Source organism: Bos javanicus, chromosome 13, assembly GCF_032452875.1.
Source record: "Bos javanicus breed banteng chromosome 13, ARS-OSU_banteng_1.0, whole genome shotgun sequence".
Classification (NCBI taxonomy): Eukaryota; Metazoa; Chordata; class Mammalia; order Artiodactyla; family Bovidae; genus Bos; species Bos javanicus.
The window spans coordinates 53,037,337-53,055,650 of NC_083880.1; the positions used below are offsets into that span (position 1 = coordinate 53,037,337).

The 18,314-nt window shown below is 47.8% G+C and overlaps 1 protein-coding gene across 1 annotated transcript; it reads right to left on the reverse strand.

The window, feature by feature from the left end:
- Positions 1-2,907: 2,907 nt before the first annotated feature.
- STK35 (serine/threonine kinase 35) lies at positions 2,908-16,976 on the reverse strand. The gene is made up of 3 exons (XM_061436774.1): positions 16,407-16,976; positions 15,215-15,815; positions 2,908-3,951 (listed from the first exon to the last, which is right to left on the reverse strand). The coding sequence occupies exons 1-3, from the start codon at positions 16,710-16,712 to the stop codon at positions 3,239-3,241; spliced, it is 1,620 nt and encodes a 539-aa protein (XP_061292758.1). The 5' UTR covers positions 16,713-16,976; the 3' UTR covers positions 2,908-3,238.
- Between the last annotated feature and the right edge of the window lie 1,338 nt (positions 16,977-18,314).

The following is an 18,314-nucleotide window of genomic DNA, read 5'->3' on the forward strand; positions in this document are numbered from 1 at the left end:
TCTACAGTGGCAAGAATTTGTTGGCTTTGTTCACAAATGTTATCTTTTGGGTCTGAAATAGTCCCTGGCAAACAGTTTCTCAATAAATATGTTGAATGAATATACAGAACTAGTTTCTCCATCTATATATAAAGTTTGATTGGCAGAAAGGGGAGTTTAGACTCTACAGATCTTCCCAGCCCAAGCCTCTGATTCTCTAACCAGCCAGATACTCATTTATACCACAAGTGATCTGAACCTGTGGCACAAGGTTCAGCTCCCGGTCACAAAGACTTGTGCCCTGAATCCGGCCCAAATTCTAAGTGTTCAGCTAAACAGAGCAGGACAGGCACCACTGACCAACCCCTGTCCTCATTAGCTGTCAGAGTGTGGGACACTTGGCCATAACTATGTTCCCGATCTTTTCTCAAGGTCACTTATTTCTCCTACCTGAAACAATACTCCTATTTAGCTTTAACTTTGCCCTGCAACGCAGCACAGATCCAAGGGTGGGTGTCCAAATGGGAACCACAGTTTCAACTAGTTAGGACAACCCCATAACCCTAACCCAAATTCAGGTCCCTCTTCCAATGATGACCTCCTTCGTACCCCAGGGCACACTTGAATTCTAAGCAGTTTTTTAAAAGTGGAAAAGATGAGGTGGGAATTGCCAGCATTAAAGTACTGTCCAGCCAACTCTTTTTAGGCTTGAACATGGTACTACCCCAAACCTAGCTTTAAGAATGCTGGGCAGTAGGACAAAGTGGCCTGGCACCTGGAAGATAATAAATGTTTGTGGAATGGAAGAATTAAACCTGGAGTGACTCACTTGAGAAGTTCACTGACTCAGCATTAACCAACTCCAACCAGAAATCTAAGGGTGACAAAGGGAAAGAGGGGACTAAGAACCCACCCGGGTAAGGGAGGGCTCTGCGCCCCAGGTGCTGAGGCTCCTTGCTCATGACCACAGGGATCGGCTTCTACCTATCACCTCCTCTCAAGGCTTCAGCAAAATCTAAGACTAGCTTATTTTCAGCTTGCCATCTTGCTATTAAGAAAAAAAGGGGCTGGGGAGGAGGGGGCATGAGTAAGATGTTGCTGTTTAGTCGCTAAGTAGTTAGTGTCTGACACTTTTTGCAACCCCTCATGGACTGTAACCCACCAGGCTCTTCTGTCCATCGCCTTTCCCAGGCAGGAATACTGGAGTGGGTCGCCACTTCCTTCTCCAAGGGAATCTTCCCGACCCAGGGTTCGAACCTACATCTCCTGCATTGGCAGGTGGGCTCTGTACCACTGAGTCACCAAGGAAGCCCCTATTTTTAAATTACTAGGATCTTAGGTAAATGACTTAACCTTTTGCAGGGTTGCAAAGATGAAACAAAATGGTACATGTGAAAATACCTGGCATTCAAGGTGATCAATGTCCTTTTCTTTTCCCTTTAAGGAAAATAAATCAAGTCTGACCAATACATGAGCCAGCAAGTATATCAATCTCCCAGTATCTCTTATTTCCACACTGGCCAGCTGCCTTGCTAATTCTGCCCCAAAGATCCAGGGCATCCATCCATCTACCCTCAGTGCTATCCATTTAGGTTCAACAACATCTTCTTACTAGTATGAATCAAACAATTGGTCCAACTGGTCCTCTAAACTCCAGTTCAAATCAGCACGCACATGCTGAAGTTCTTAATGCACTGTTCTGCTCCAGCTTATAGATGGCTCCCAAATGCCTACTAAGTCAAGGTCAGATTCCAGGGTCCCATATTTCACCTTATTTCTAACCTTTGTGCCTTTGCTCACATCTCAGACTCTGGTCCAACTGCACTCCCACTGCTGTTCCTGGTATACACTTCCATATGCTTTTACCTCAGCTCTATTCCTGCTCTTGCAGGCCCTCAACTACTCCCTGTCTTCATCTTTCACTACCCCAAACTGCTAGGCTGCCGCTGGCTTCAGCTCCCTTGCAGAGACTAGGCCTTTTACCCGAATGCTCCCCTCTGCTTCCAGTTCCCTACTCTTGTCTCTGGGCACCATTCTCTGGAAGGTCAATTTCCTTACATCGTAAAGCAACTATGATAAATAATGATTTAATGATTCTCTCCTTGACTAAGCTGCAGAAGTCCCAAGGATGGGGCATGTTTCCGATTTTGCTTATCATCATTTTTCCAAAGCCTAGCACAGTACTTGACAAATTAAAGTCCACCACCAATCTGTTAAATAAGCAAAGATTTCTCTATAAGAATTCACTCACCCACAGTTTATAGTATCTAAAACGAAGAACCATTTGCTATCTGAAGTGGGAGAATAATTACATTATGGCACCTATAATGGAACATCAATTACTTTCCAGTAGTCATGTATGGATGTGAGAGTTGTACTATAAAGAAAGCTGAGTGCTGAAGGACTGATGCTTTCAAATTGTGGTATTGGAGAAGACTCTTGAGAGTCCCTTGGACTGCAAGGATATCAAACTAGTCAATCCTAAAGGAAATCAGTCCTGAATATTCATTGGAAGGACTAAAGCTAAAGCTCCAATACTTTGGCCACCTGATATGAAGAACTGACTCATTGGAAAAGACCCCGACGCTGGGAAAGATTGACGGCAGGAGGAGAAGAGGATGAGATGGCTGGATGGCATAACCGACTAGATGGACATGAGTTTGAGCAAGCTCTGGGATTTGGTGATGGTAGGGAAGCTTGATGTGCTGCAGCCCATGGGGTTGCAGAGAGCCGGACACAACTGACTGAACTGAACGGATGCTTTCAAGGAATGACATGGGGAAATGTTCAGGTTAGAACTGAATGGAAGAACAGAAAACTAAACCTAAAACAGCATGATCTAAACTATGCAGAATTGGATGTACACGTAGAAGGATACAAACTGGGGACAGCGTTTATTCTGAAAAAAATTGTCTGTACTTTTGCACATTTTCTACAGTAAGCATTTATTGAGAAAAAGTGTTTCTAAAAATCTTAAGAGACTCAGTTCAAATGCAGTGTCCACTCAAAACTTCTCTAGACTTTCTAATTTGTACTCAAATAATCCCATGACTCCTCATGGAGACTTGGGAGGAATCTGTGGTACCGAGCACTTTATTTCTCTTCCACCCTGCATTTCCCCCCAACTCCATTCCCCATCTCTCCTCCCATCCCTCAGGGCCAAGTCTGAGGAATCCAGCAGTCCAGGAAGTGCACATGCAGAGCAAACAGAGGTACACTCACCTAGTTGAAAAACACCCAAGATGCTTTGCCCTGAATTTTAAGCAGCACATGTGACCTGGTCCATTCTGGTTTCAAGTTCAAAGGCATCAGGCCGGTCCTGTGGGTTAGCAGCTAACATATCTTTCAAGAGCTGCTTGATCCCCTCAGACATGGAAGTCCTGCGTTTCTGGGGGATGTGCAACTCCATCTTTGGGTTTTCTAGCAGCGCCTCACCAACAGGGACGATCTCAGTCCCCTGTTTGATATAGGTCCCCAGGAGCTCCTTCTTGGTCTCAGAGTCAATGAAAGTGATTCTTTCTATCATTGCCCAGATGATAATGCCCAGGGCAAAGATGTCAGCCTTGGCTGTGTAGTGTCCCTCCCAGACTTCAGGGGCCATGTAGAAGTCTGAGCCACAGGCTGAGGACAGCCAGTACTTATTCACATTCACATTTTTGTTGTCTGGATTGCCCTCTTTACCTCGGGGGGCCAGACCAGCACAGACCTTGCTTAGTCCAAAGTCTGCCACCTTGAGGATGGGGGTGCCAGACCGCTCTGTGATGAGGATGTTGTCTGGCTTTAGGTCCCTGTGCACGATGTGGTTTTTGTGCAGGAAGGCAATGGCGCTTGTGAGCTGCAGCATGAAGCTCTTGTTGGTGGCTGGGTCCGGCCTCCGGGACAGGACATACTGATTCAGGTCTCCACCTTCACAGAACTCCATGACAAACCAGAGATAGCAGGGTTCCTCAGCATAACCCAGGATCCTTTCTCCTAAATCAAGGGAAGACCAGAAAGAGCCTGAGTGAGATGGACAGTCACACCACGTACAGACTACAGAGATGCGGCACACGGGAGGAGGAGCGACAGTGCTGACTGCTTTGATCCAAGGACCAGCGGGACTGGCACGGGGCTAACTACACAAGAAGGCCCGCCTCTACTCACTCAGGGGAGTCAGGGATAACACGAGAAGGGAACCCGGGCTTACCGCTGACCAGCCAGGAGTGCACCCTGCCCAGTTTCCGCTTCTGCTTCTTTACCTGTCAATGGCCATGTGTGAGGCACAGTACCAATACAGGCACCTGACATTCCATTCAAAATTTACCAGCACCGTAGAAGGAAAAAAGTAGGCCCATCTAATGGAATGAACCCAAGGCTCACACTTAAGAGTGCACAGACTCAAATCTATGACTGCAGAGCCACTGCATTTCATTATCCTGTGTCCAAATAGGTAGCATACTCCAGGGATGCTGCTGCGATGAGTGAAAACACGTGAGAAGACCGTCAAATGTCTGTTACCCCATGCGAGGCCAAAGGCCGTCCCTCCATCCCTCCCTGCTTTGCACAGGATTCTCGTCATCAACGTATCTAGAATGGCACTACAATGTTATTTCAGATATCTTTCACTCAGTGTGTTCTGGTAGCCCCCCACACACCAAGCACCAGTTAGATACGTGATAGGCCCATCTCTATGAAGTTTAGTTTGAAGAAGAGAATAGATCTTTAAAACAGCAAGCATCCTAAGTTGTGCATCGGCATCGAGGTCAAGTTTTATGAACAATGAAGAGGGGGCAGGAGTCACCAGATCTTAAAAAGTCCAAAGGGGCAGGACTTGAGTGACCCTAAGAGACAGGCAGTAAATCAGCAGGGGAACAGCCAGATGGGAACTCTAGGCTGAGACGGGATGGATAATGAAGCCCAGGAACAAAAGGACCAGAGAGGTGTAATGAGGAAGTCTGAAGTGGGTATAAGATATAATCAAGTTGTGTGGGCTTGAAACTCTAGCTCTGCCTTCTCCAGAAAGTCTTTCCTTTTGAAGCACAGAAACTCCAGGAAAGCTGGTGACTGGCACCCAGACAAATCCCAATATCCTTTATAAAGCAGTGACAGTTCACTGAAACCTTAGCAGGAAGCTATCTGATGACTGCAAGAGCCCAAATAGCTTGAGCCTAAGTAGGCAGGTGTCTCATCCTGCTGATGAGGAGGCTGGGCCTGCCCTGGGTGGTCACACGGATCTTTCATGACAAGTCCTCTGACCCCTAACACGGTATCTTTATTCTACCAAAAATGAAGGCTGCACCCCGTCACACAAATCTCTGCCAGAAGGTTCCTTTTACCATTTACTTTATTACAAGGAGAACAGGTGATTCAGATGAGACCCCACTAAGCCCCCAAATCACCAAGGCACACAGTCAACAAAAAGCCAGCGGTTTGGGAGTTTTAGGTTGATGCAAGAAGGTGACTAGATGGACAAGGCAAAAGCTTTAGGTTTTTGACCATCATCTGACAGACCACACTGCCCCTGTAATTATATAATTTGTTTATATTGCTCACAATCAAAAGCAATACAGGTAGAACCAGTTTAGGGCAGATGGATTTTTTTTTTTTTTAAACCAGTTGTTTCCCGTCTCCTAATCCTCTTTCTAGGTCATCAGCTCTAGCGGCTTGAGGCTCTATCTAAAAAGACTGCAAAATAAAGCAATGATTTGAGCCCTGATCAATCTAGACTCTAGAGTAAAGATCCATAAAAAGGAGACCACGAAATGTTTGCTGATGGTAGAGCCAGAAAGGAAACTATTAAAAAGCCATCAGACTCCTTCTGCAAAGGCCACATCAGAAAACAGTGAGACTTCTGGTGGGGTAACAGAGGGTGGGGATGATTATTTTATATACAAAGTTGGTAACTATGGCAACTGAAGTAAAAAGAAAACAACTCTGCAAAAATGACTACATAACTGTTAAGCTCAGGTTATGAGAATCCAGGGAAAGAAAACAAAAGGTGAAAAAGCGCCCTTAGTCGGTGGGTGGGTGGGTGGGTGGATGGAGACACCCAAGACTGTGGGACTTGCTCTGGAGAATAAGCTAAGGTCAGGAGACACCTGAGGAGGGGCCTGTCTGTTAAGATGCCAGTGCTGGACAGGAAGCAGACACATCAGTGAGCGTGACGGAATGGAAGGTGGGGGACACGGCGACATGTCCCAGGGACAAACAGCACTTCTCTGCGCAGGCAAGGGCCTTGGGCTCATTTTATGAGAGGGTGCAGCATGTTTTCATGCAGGAATCCCAGCTGCCCACAAAAACTAGGAGAGGCATGTCAGAATTCTGCTCCCTTCCTTCAGGCAGACTGCCTCCCTGGGCCTCTTTTCAGTGACCTCACATCACAGCAAGCTGGAGGGAGGGCACTGGATGCGCTGGGCGCATTTCTGTCGAGAAGCCAGCTGCAGCAGAGTAAGAGAGGGCCGGAAGTCAGGTCCAGCTTAGACCCCAATTCTGCTCCGTGGTTTACTGGGTGACTTTGAGACCGAGTATGATGGGCAGTTGGCTCGAACAGGGGGTGAGTCCCTGAACCGCTCAGCCTCCATTTTCTCATCCGTGAGATGAGAACGCCATGCCACGTTTTCCTGAGGGAAGCCACAGTCAGCAGAGTTTAAGGTGCTGTGGGGGAATCACACCCGTGCCATCTTCTGCACCATCATTCCCGCAGACCTCAGCCAGGGCCCCGCAAGTCACTGATTTCAGCCCTCCCAAGTGCTGGAGGCCAGAGAATTCACCTCTCACATATCAGGCGAAGAGGAAACGGAGACCAGAAAATGACACTGGTGATTACATCACATTTCTCAGGCTCTAACAGCTAAAACTCATATGCTACCTAGAGCAGGCCACTTTCACGGGCATTGTATTACCTCCTCCAAGTCCAGTAGCCAGAAGACCACAAGATAAACTTTGTACTTCAAAACATAACCTGTGCCACAGTTCACAGGGATATAATTAAAAAAAAAAAATCAAGCAGGTGTCTCACATCTCATTACTCATGGGCATAAGTAGTGTTCAAATCGTCCAACAAAATGGGCTCTATCGAGAAACTTGAGGCCAGCAGACTAGGCATAAGGATAAATCAATATGAGCTATGGAAAGGCAGGCACTTCCTGGAAAGGGATACAAAATACCCGGAATTTTATGAGCCTGTTTCCAAGCATCCTCCAGAAATTAGACTTTTTTAAAAAAATTGAAATATAGTTGATTTACAATGTGTGCCAATCTCTGCTATATAGCAAAGTGACTCAGTTATACACATACATTCTTTTAATATTTTTTTCTATTATAGTTTATCACAGGAGACTGAATATAATTCCCTGTTCTATACAGTAGGGACTTGTTTATCCATCCTATATATAATAATTTATTTACATCTGCTATGCTCTAGTATAAGTACATGGTCATACTAGAGTACATACTGCTTCTCAGACACTAGAGATGTGATAAGCGGCAGTCTCTGCCCTTATGAAGGCTTCCAGTCCCTAGAGGCAGAATGACTGAAGCTATGTGAATAAATAGGAGGCAGTTCTGCCTGAGGAGTAGGGAAAGGTGGTTAGGATAAGAGAAAGGAAGGCTGAGAGTAAGTGGCTTATGTATTGTGTCTCCCAGGATGGAGAGAGTGAGAGCACCCAGCTCAGGAGGCTGCATACTTGCAGCGAGGGACCCATGTAATCTGGGGTAATCACAGAAGAGATGTGGTAGGAGACGGGAAGAAATGAGGCTGGAGATGGCCTGGAGTCAGGTCAAAAGAAAGGGCGTCTGGCAGACAAAGAATGTGAACTCTAAGAAATGGCAAGTGACTAAAAGTTCTTGAACTATTTTAGAAAAATAAGCTACTTATTGAAATTAAGAAGTCACTAATGTTAAGTAAGGCATACCATTTAAGTAAGACATCCAAGCTGACAACACTCTGGCTTGCCACTAAGTGCTGATTTCAGAGATGTCAACGTGTAGAAGAACACATCTGAGAACCAGGTTCCCTCTGGAGGCAGGAGTTAGAAATGGAAGACAGACTAGCGGCCAAGAGACGCATCCGAAGAAGCAAGAGCAAGGGAGGAGGCAAGAAGGGGATGCGAAAAGGTCTTGGATATTTAGAATCAACAGAACTTAGCAATGTATCATGTGTCTGTCACATGTGACAGGAAGGAAGAAGCCAAGCCTCTCCTCACTCCAAACTCGAATCTACTCACACAATCCTTTCACAAGTGAGGAAACGGAGGCTACGGTCTCACTACAGTCTCACAGAGGCAGACCTCAGCGTCTCCACAGCCTGGGTTTCTAACCATGATGCTTTCCTGCCGCCTCTTGCTGCCAGCAGCAGAAGTTAACACCTGGATGTCCCATTTCCCACTTGGATGCAATTCCTTAAGTACTCTTACGTATGCCCCAAGGAGTTTAATATTCATCAAGACCAATCACACAACATGCTGATGCATTTTTCATAAAGGATTAATTATGATTTTGGTAAGTATGCTGAGATAATTCAGCAATATTTATCACAAGTCTTCAAAATGCTCAATGTGACATAAAAATCCCATTCCAGGAATTTATTCTAAGAGAAGAGAACCAAAATGACAAAACAAAAATCTACCAGCATCAAAAAAGCTGCACACCAAGCACTAAAACATGCAGAGCTGATCTCCACACAGCACAGTAAAAGTGAGGAGGCAGAACGACCGTCCACGAGTAGGTAATGATTAGTAATGGCGTTGCCAACTTAGTTGAATGCTTACAGGGTCATGCTTTACTTCAACAAAATTTACTTAGCCAAAAGAGAAAGGTCATGTAACACATCATAAGCACAGTTAATGTGAAATAGGAAATAGGTACAAAATTTTTAAGTTATGTTCAAAAAACATTATAAAGGAAGCCAGAATTGAGGTTTGAAAATTTGTTATGACCATAGCCATCCCTATTTTGTATTAAATAAAAAATTTAATATATAACTTTTAACTGAAGAAGTGGCTCAGAAGATTAGTCCCAAGAAGATGCCAGAGACAAGGACCACCCAGCACGTACTCCCAAGATGAGCTCATAGACCAAGCCCTGGTCCCGGCCTCAATGACCTTGAGCTGTGTCACTATAAAGAGGTTGGGTCCAGTGTCAACACCACAGGCTGTGTTCAATTCAAAGTACTTCATTAATCAAATGTCACTGTGCACTAGGGAACAGACCCCCTCCGAGTGGCTGCCAGGGCAAGATACAGTGTCCAACAGAGGCTGCGAGGCCAATGCTGAAGTCTCTGGCCCAGTGGCCCTCCTGGGGTCAAAATCACCCACTCTGACACTGTCATGGCTATGTCACCCCAGGCGAACTTCTAAAAAAGACCCCACGAATGGTTCATTTCTCATAAACTTGGAAGAGACACGTACCCCAATAGGCAGGAATAAGGCTTAATTGTGACACACAAAGCATCTTGCAAGGTGCCTGGACACCAGGGCAGATAACTATCCAATATTAATCATGTTAATGCGTCATAAAGCAGGATAGTCATACAGCAGCACGTCAAGAACTGGAAAGAACATCTGGATATAAACCTAGACCCTGACCCTATACCGCTACAAGTTACTAGTAGTATGACAAGTTACTCAAGTAACGCTACAACACTGTAAGTTACTCAGCTTGACGGATCTTGATTTTCTTGTGTGTAAAACTAGGTAACAGAAACTCTAACCTAAAGTGGAGAGGATTAAATGAGAGGATGAACCATGAAAATCTAAGGTTAGTTATTAGGACTCGGAACATTCCAAGGATCTTGTTAAAAATGCAGATCCCACTGGCCAGGCAGACGGGCCAGTAACCCAGGGCAGCCCTGGTGGTTTCTCTCCCCATGTGCAATGGGCCCTGCCAGGCCGCCTTCTGATTTGCCCCTTTATAACTCAGCCTTCCCTTCGCTCAACTTAGTCCACATTCCTGCCAGCTGTCCCCCCAGAGCGCCTCTCACGGGCTGCAGTCAAGTATCACCAGCTGTGCTGTGCCGTCTGTCTCCTCCCTTAGACTGGGCACCACAGTGGAACAAGGCCAAGTCTCTGGGCTCCCACGATGTACCTCAACACACTGAGTAGGTGATCAATAACTAGGTGAAATGAATCAAGATGAGAGCTCTTAGCTGAAAAGGCGTAAAACAGAGAAATAACAGAACGTTCTAGTATAGGACCTGCAGAATATGTAGATTAAGACAACTAAGCAAGCATCCAGAATTTGTGAGTCCGTGAGGAGGGCCACTGGTTAAATACCACTGAAAGCCAAGTTCAAGTTGAAAATAAATTGATGTTCTATTGAGACCCTAAGCTCTCCTTGACAGTTTGTTTATGCCATAAAAGGTCCTATCCAACATGATCCCAATTAATCAAACCTCTCAAGTAAGGGCTGCTTCTATCTCCTGGGGCTGGTATCTAAAACCCCCACTGCACATAGAAGGAAGGCAGTCTGCCAGTAGCAAGAGAAAATAAAAGTCTGCATGGCTGTCCCAAGACAATCAAGAGAACAGACAGGAAGCAGAGGGTCCCTGGCAGCTGAGACATAGGGGAGGCACTGGTAGAGATAAGTAGTGCCACAAGTACTGGCTAATACAGAATCTGAAATACACAGTAGTCATTGGTTTTTCAGTAAAATATCATTACACCCATTTAACAACCAAGAGAAATAAGAGAGCTCAGACATAAGCCACCTGTCTCAAAGTGCAGCACAGCTTTGTGAAGGAAATCAGGCTTGATCCAGAACGCCAGGGCTTTGAGCCTGACTTGGCTATGGCTTAGCTGCTTTATATCGGGCAATTTCACTAACCTCAGTGCCTCAACTGTCCTACCTGTAAAATAGGGATAATCACAGTATACACTTCAAAAGGTACTTGTGAGGACTAAATCAGTTAATTGGTAAGCCTTCAGAACAGCTCTGCGCACACAGCAATCGGTGAGGTTTAGCGTTTTGTTGAACAGGGTGAAACTGAGGCTGACAACTTCTGACAATACCAATGTTCTACTGTATCCCACTTATTTCCAGGGCCCCTAATGCCGCCTTTTTATCTATGTCAGGGTAGCCAAAGATTACCAGTCAGCTCTCTGCCTCTACCTAGGGGATCCTCTATACTCTGAGGCCCCAAAGCTGCAGTAGAGAATTCAGAGCTGCTTTCTAGGGGCCTGGAAGGGGGCAACCCAGCTCTGAACCCAAGGTTTCCCTGGGTTCTCAACGCCTGAGAGGAGTCTGCAGGCCAACAACATATCCACTAAGATCCTGGGCCCTCCCTCTGGGATCCTGACTCCCCCTCAGCTTACTGAGGTCCACCTCCCTCGCTTCCTCAGGCCTCTCTGCTCCCAGAGGGAACCTCTACTATTTTCCAGGAAACCCACCACTTGTGACCTTTCACCTTTCACCCTTAAGAGTAAGACCTTATAGGGAAGTCTTCCGCATGCCTTGTGGAGGAAACTTTGTATAGCTTCTTCTAGAACAGTATGTGGCTCATAGTCATCACTAGGCATCAGGGTGCAAACAAGATTACCTCCCAGGGGCCAAGATTCCCACCCACCTGAAGACCCTCAAGGTATCTTGAATATCGCTACTGCTGCTAAGTCGCTTCAGTCGTGTCCGACTCTGTGCGACCCCATAGACAGCAGCCCACCAGGCTCCGCCATCCCTGGGATTCTCCAGGCAGATAATCGGTCAAATGGAACAAGTTTTACCAAGCTGGGATAAGCCAGGTTCCTAGCTTTTCCAAACTTCTAATTCTTCAGTTTTATGAATCTCGAGGGTTTGTCCTGGATTTTCTTTTTGGTCCTTTTTGTTGCTATTTCTTAGAAGGATCAGTGTGTACCTTAGAGACAGCATCAGAATTTCTGAGTTTGACAGTGAGCTCAGGCTTGGCTGCCATCTTTTAAGTGGCAGTAACCTTGAATTAAGTTTTAGGTGCAAAAGACAGGGTGCTTTGGCAATGAAAACAAGGGGATAAAAAGCAAACCGTAAACTCCTTTTTAACGAAAAGTTCTTAAAAGCTAAACAAAGCCACCAACCCATCAACCAAATAATTTACGAGACTGTTAATTTGTTTTTTTAAAAGAAAAAGCCTGACAGACTGGTTTGAATACTACCACTAACTCACTTGGGGTAAGTCCTGTCCCTTTTCTGGGCTTCAATTTCCTCCCCTGTGAAACAGAAGGCCAGATGAGACATCTAAGATGGCTCACTGCTGACTGTCAAACTTCTGTTCTCTATACAATGCTCTGGGTAGGACCTTTTGGTCTATATTCAGAGAGAAAGGAAGGACATAAAACACAGAAGTCTACCAAAGTTGGACAAGATGAAGAACTGCATTAAGAAGTCCTCTACCCCTTTTCTGACACTGGTTTATTCATACATAACTTTTTAAAACTATAGAAATGTCTTCGGGTAGAGGTGACACTGGAGTGGGGCTTGGGGACAGGGATGAACCAGTCTTTATTCAGCTGAATTATGAAATAAAATGCACTTTCTCTCTACCTATCCGTGTGTTCTCAGGCTCCCTTCTTTCAAAGCCCACCTTCCCTGCTACCTCCCGGTTCTCATTCTTGCTAATCTGCACAACACAGTACAAAGCTGTTGTTAATGAGCCAACCAGCCTTTTCCTCCTCCGGTGACCCTGATTAGCATTTGAGTTTTCTACAGCTCCTCAAACTTTTCAAATTAAGTTCCCTTGGGGTTAAGAGTTGTGCTTTTTTTTTTTCCCTCTGCAAATACCACTATATGGACCTCAGTAAGTTTGTGGGTTTGGTTCATTGAGACTTTAAGGGAGATTAACACTTTTTAGTCTGTTATTTATTCTAAATTACAGGAGACTGGTCAAGAGGCGACCACAAAGGACATTCTGTTTACAGACAGAGCTGAACCAGGTTATCTGCAAACTGAAGGAATCTGCCCCGGGGTATATCAGGACTGCTAAATTTTGGAAGTTGAAGTCAGGGAAACTTAATTTGGGGTAATCTGGATACTTATTGTTCTCCACTTTAATACTGACAGTAAAAAACAGGCTTATTAACTGCTTATTAACACTCTGAGCATCAGCCTATAAGCAGAGGCAATATACACTGCCTTTACTGTTCTTTCCCTGGGCCCAGAACATTAACTGACCATAGCAGAGGCTCATATATTTAAGACTTCAAATAACTGAAAGGGATGTATTAAGTGTGTGGCCTAAAGCAAAATATTTCATTTCTTTTAGGTCTCAGTTTTAGTCACAAAGGGAGGAAGAAAATATCACTGTTTCTGTCAACTTGGCGCTGCAGACAACCCAGGAAAGACAAAGTGTTCCACGGTCCACTTGGGGAAACTTGTACAGGAACTTTGTGAATCTTGAAGGGGATGACGCTGGAAGGTTCACAATGTAGCCCGAATTTATTGAAGCAGCGGCTCTCTCATCTGGAGCACTTGTGGACATTCCCAGGCTGCACAGCAACCCTATGACAGAGGAACCCTCTCCCTATGAATAAAAGACTGCTCCCCACAGATTTGAAACAACCTGTCCCATGTTTCATGCAGTCAGCTTAGACAAACCATGTCTAAAAGCAAATCTAAACCCCAAAGCCCATGCTAGGCTGCCACTGTTTACTGTGGAGTTGCCAAAGCCAAGACTTCCAACCCAGGCTGGAGTTTCAAGACTGACATGGGGGACCCTTTGGCAAAGCAAATTGCTACATCCCAAGGAGTGGTGTAAGACGAAGTCCAGACCATTCATTAACCACAGAGAAGACAGTCTAAGAGTGAACTGAAGAGCTGGAAGAATCTCCTAGAAAGTCTTTTCAAAACAAATATATTCACTGTGGAGAGAGGGTGGGCTTTTCAGGACAGATGGGGCAGAGATGGGCATAAAAAGTGGAAGCCTATTTTGAAAAAGGACCCCAGGTAATATTGAGCATGTTCTCAATCCTCTATAAAACTGATTTGAAGTGGGTCAAGGAGTTCTCTTGAGATGGGCCTTGCAGAATCTTGAGATCAGGCAAAAGCTCCAAACAAAACGCACTGGCTGATCCCACCCCACCCCAGATCCTACCCATCCTAAGGTCAGATCTAGTTCATCTTCAGGGCAGAAGAGCAAATTGTTACCCCTCTTAAAAGGATTGAGACCTTGAATCAAGACAAATCTGGGATCACATCCCTTAAGCTATGAAAAATTGTAAAGAAAGCAGGAGGACAACCCTACCTCCCTTACAAGCTGATTAACCTTCATCAACTTACCTTCAAGTTCATCTCTAATCCTTAGTTTCTCTGTTTATAGAAAGAGGAGAGGATTTACTTTTAAAGTTATTACCTCCAGTCACTGTAAGAGATCTAGGGCAGAGCTGGGGCTCAGATTAGCAACCTCTCCCCTGAGAACACTGCTCAGGCCTTCCTAGCCCACTGGCTAGGAAGAGACCCCCGGCTACTTGAAGTGTGAACAAGACACGTGAGCACTCAGGATGCACACACCCCCTAACTGCAGTTAAAACCATCAAACCAGACTTGCCCTCCCCAGGACTGCAAAACCCCTTTGCCTCACTGAGCCCTACCTTTTCTAGAAATAAAACCACTTACAAGTCAGCCTCAGAAAGTTAAGAACGTGTAAAACAAGAGGATGTTTTTCGATGTTGTTGTGTGACAGTTCTGGCCCACCTGTGGGGTTATTATGCTGCAGGTCCCAAGAGGACCTAGCCTAAAAACCACCAGTTAGCTTGAGTGCCCTGGGAAGAAGAGCTGGGGGTCTCAGAAGAAAAAGACGAACCAGAGTCTGCAGGGTGGAGCCCGAGGGTTCGGGGATTTTTGGAACCAGACAAGGAGTGGGTGTGGGTAGGTCCAGCTGAGTTTTTTTCTTTTTGTTTGCTTTGGGAGGGAAAGAGAAGGGGCCCAAGCCTGTGAAGGGGCTCGGTCGGTAGTTCTTCCACTAACTCTGAACCCAACCCCCTGCACTTCCAAATCCGACCTTCAAAGTGCTAGACGTTTCATAATAATGGCTCACACTTAAGGAGCACTACTACCACAATGGTTAGCACTTAATGAGCCCTTGTTATGAAAATACCAGCTAACCTTAGGGCTGGGAACTGATTCCAGATTAGGAGAGGGGAGGGAGGACTTCTTGCCTGGCGCAGAAAGGAGGGTGTGTCGGGTCCAGGGTGACAGGACTGGGACCGGGTTCTAGGGGTCCAGGAGTCAGTTTGGGTCTGGCTACCAGACTCGGGCCCAGGCCCGGCGTGGCCCGGGCGGCCCTCGGCGCTCCTACCTTTGAGCGAGGTCTCCACCAGGCGCAGGTAAAGCTGCGAGCTCTTGTTGCCGTGGCTCATGCGCTGGGCGAGCCCGTTGCGCTGCAGGACGCACTCTTCAAACTGCACGACATTCTGGTGGCGCCGCTTGAGGCTGGTCAGGGCCCAGAATTCGGCCAGCGCCAGCTCCACGTTCTCGGGGGCGTCGCAGCGGATCTTCTTGACCGCCACCCGGGCCCCGCTGCGCCCGGCCACTGCCTCGTACACCACGCCGTAGCTGCCGCGCCCGATCTCCGCCAACAGGCTGTAGCGCGGCCGCGCCGACCCGCCGCCGCCCTCCGGCCGCCGCCGCGCCAGGTAGGCCTCGCCCGGGGCCTCGGCCGCCACCGGATCCATGGCCTGGGCCGCCGCCGCCGGCCTCAGCTTCGCGCTGAGCGCCCGCGGCACTGGGCTTCGCCTTTTCCGCTCGGGGCTTTGTGTACCTCTGCGAGCGCCGTCCTCCTCCCCCGTTTCCATGGCTGCGGGCGGCGGGGGGAGCAGCAACGGCGCTGCCCGGGACCCCCCTGCCTCATCCCTCCGTCCGGCCCCGGGACGCGGAAGAGCGGGACCTTGGATTGTGACCTGCGGGGGAAAAAGTCGGTTAAACGACCAGGCCTAGGCGGGGAGGCCTGGAGCGTAAGCCTCAGGGCGTCCCACCTCCTCCTCCGGCCGTTGCGGCCCCTTTAAGACGGAAGCCACGGCTGCAGAGCGAACGGGGGAGGGGAGGGGAAAGCGGGAAAGACGAAACCACGGGGCACTGGCTCAGAGGGGGGAGCCGGAGAAAAGAGCAAAAAGTCCCCGCCTTTTCAGTTAATTTATCGTGTAGCAGTACGAAAAACAAGAACCAGTAGTTTCTAAGACTGATGAAAATCGCCTTCAGAAGCAATTCAGACTGTGGAAATCTTTTTCCGCTGCTTGGCTCCCTCTGGGATGCCCCTCCCCGCGTCCCGCCCAGAGTTCTCCCGGGTGTAAACAGTCCATTGAATTAAGCCTGAGCAGAGCCCCGCGGACCGACCCAAGTCCCGCCGGACTGCGGGTGTAAGAGGTTGGCTTAAAAGTTCGGCGTCCCTGAACGCGCCCAACCTGGGGCCCAACTGCCCTCACAGACGCCCGAGGCGGCAGGCGTAGTTCCAGCTTCGGTGCTAGCTTTTACGCCGTGGACAGCGCGCTTACCTGGCCGGCGCCCTTCCACTTCCGGGCAGCGCGTTTCCCTCCTAAGGCCCCCGGCTGGGGATGGTCCGCCCCTGGACAGGGCTGCCTCGGGTACGGAGCCGCGCGGGAGGCCGCGGCCCGAGTCGGGCGTGCGACGGCGCCTGCTACTGCACGAGTCACGGCAGCAGTGCTCTCGGGGGACAGCTGGGCGTCCGGGCTCCCGCGGCTCTCCACGTGTTCGCGCCAGCTGAGCCCTTTACGTAACCTTTTTATATAAGCCGCACGTCCGGCCCTCAGTCGGGCCAGCGGAGGCTCCTGGTGGCCCATCCCCCGGAAGGCCGGCTGAGTGCTGCGCCGCCGGCGTCTTGCCAGGGTCGGCCGACCAGCCGCAGCCCGGCGCACCCACGCGGGGCGGGGGCCCAATCACAGACGAGAACACCCAACCAACAAAAAATAGGCGCCAAATTCCCGCGATTCGGCTGTGGCCTCTGGTCTCCGCAGCCGCCCGTGCACCGCAACCTCCTCTCTTCGTCCGCGCTGCGAGAAGAGCTGCCCGCAGTAGGCCCTAATAAATACTGATTGGTCGATTGGATTGGTCCGTTTAATTGATTCATGGGTCTTGCCTGGGAACCGCCCGGACTGGGTTGGACTCCATATCCAATCTCCTATTAAACCTGTTGATCTTGGGCAAACCATTGCCTCCACTTGGAGCCTCAGTTTCCTCTTCTGCAAAATGGGTAGACTGGCCCTTACCTCCCAGGATTGATAGTCCCAAATTAAATAAATATATTTTATATAAAATGTTAATATGTAAATATTTAGATGTAAATAGAAAGTGGCTAATTGGCAGGGCTGAGAGCGCTGAATGTAAGCTCCGTTTAGGCAGGAATTTAAAAATATCTTGTTCACTAGTGCTCCGTATTTGTAAACTGAATCTACAGATATTTATGGAGTGCCTATAATGTGTGAAAGTGAAGTCGCTCAGATGTGTCCGACTCTTAGCGACCCCATAGACTGTAGCCCACCAGGCTTCTCCATTGAATTTTCCAGGCATGAGTACTGGAGTGGATTGCCGTTTCCTTCTCCAGAGGAGGATCTTCCCGACCCAGGGATTGAACCCGGGTCTCCCGCATTACAGGCAGACGCTTTACCATCTGAGCCACCAGGGAATCTCCCATAATGCGTGAGGCGCCCGTTTTTTAAGTTGCTTCCCAGGTTGCTATGATAAAGAACCCGCCTGCCAATGCAAGAGACATAAGAGATGCTGGTTTGATCCCTGGGTGGCGAAGACTTCATTGAGGAGGGCACGCAACCCACTCCATTCTTGCCTCGAAAAGCCCATGGACAGAGGAGCGTGGTGGTCTAGGGTCCATAGGGCCGCAAAGAGTCCGACAAGACTGAAGCGACTTAGCACCGCATTCTCGCTGGGGAAAGAGCACTGAACAAGACAATCTCTACCTTAGTTGAGGTTCTGTGCCTCATCAAATCATACGCTGCTACTGCTGCTGCTAAGTCGCTTCAGTCGTGTCCGACTCTGTGCGACCCCATAGATGGCAGCCCACCAGGCTTCCCCGTCCCTGGGATTCTCCAGGCAAGAACACTGGAGTGGGTATCAAATCATATGGGTGACTGCAAATTAGTTAACACACTTTGTGTCTCTCCTCCTTATCTGTAAAATGCGAAGAGCAGTATGTGAGAATTCACTGAGTTTAGAAGGTTAAAGCACTTAGGACAGGGCCTTCGCACACATTAAATGTTAGATATTATTAAATAAATTAATACACAGAATCATTTTACAATGTAAGTGTGATAGATGAAAAGAATGAGCTAAAGAGTGCCGGGGGGCTGGGGACAGGCCACTTTTGTTGGTGTGATCACTAAAATAAATTTTGGGGGTAAAATTTCAAATTTACATATAAATTGCAAGCA

Coding starts and splice junctions, on each gene's coding strand:
- STK35 (XM_061436774.1), bottom strand. CDS start 16,712: ATGGGCCACCAGGAGCCTCCGCTGGCCCGACTGAGGGCCGGACGTGCG. Junction 15,816..16,406: donor AGTGGAAGGGCGCCGGCCAG/GTAAGCGCGCTG, acceptor TTTCCCCCGCAG/GTCACAATCCAAGGTCCCGC. Junction 3,952..15,214: donor GGTGGAGACCTCGCTCAAAG/GTAGGAGCGCCG, acceptor CCCTTGATTTAG/GAGAAAGGATCCTGGGTTAT.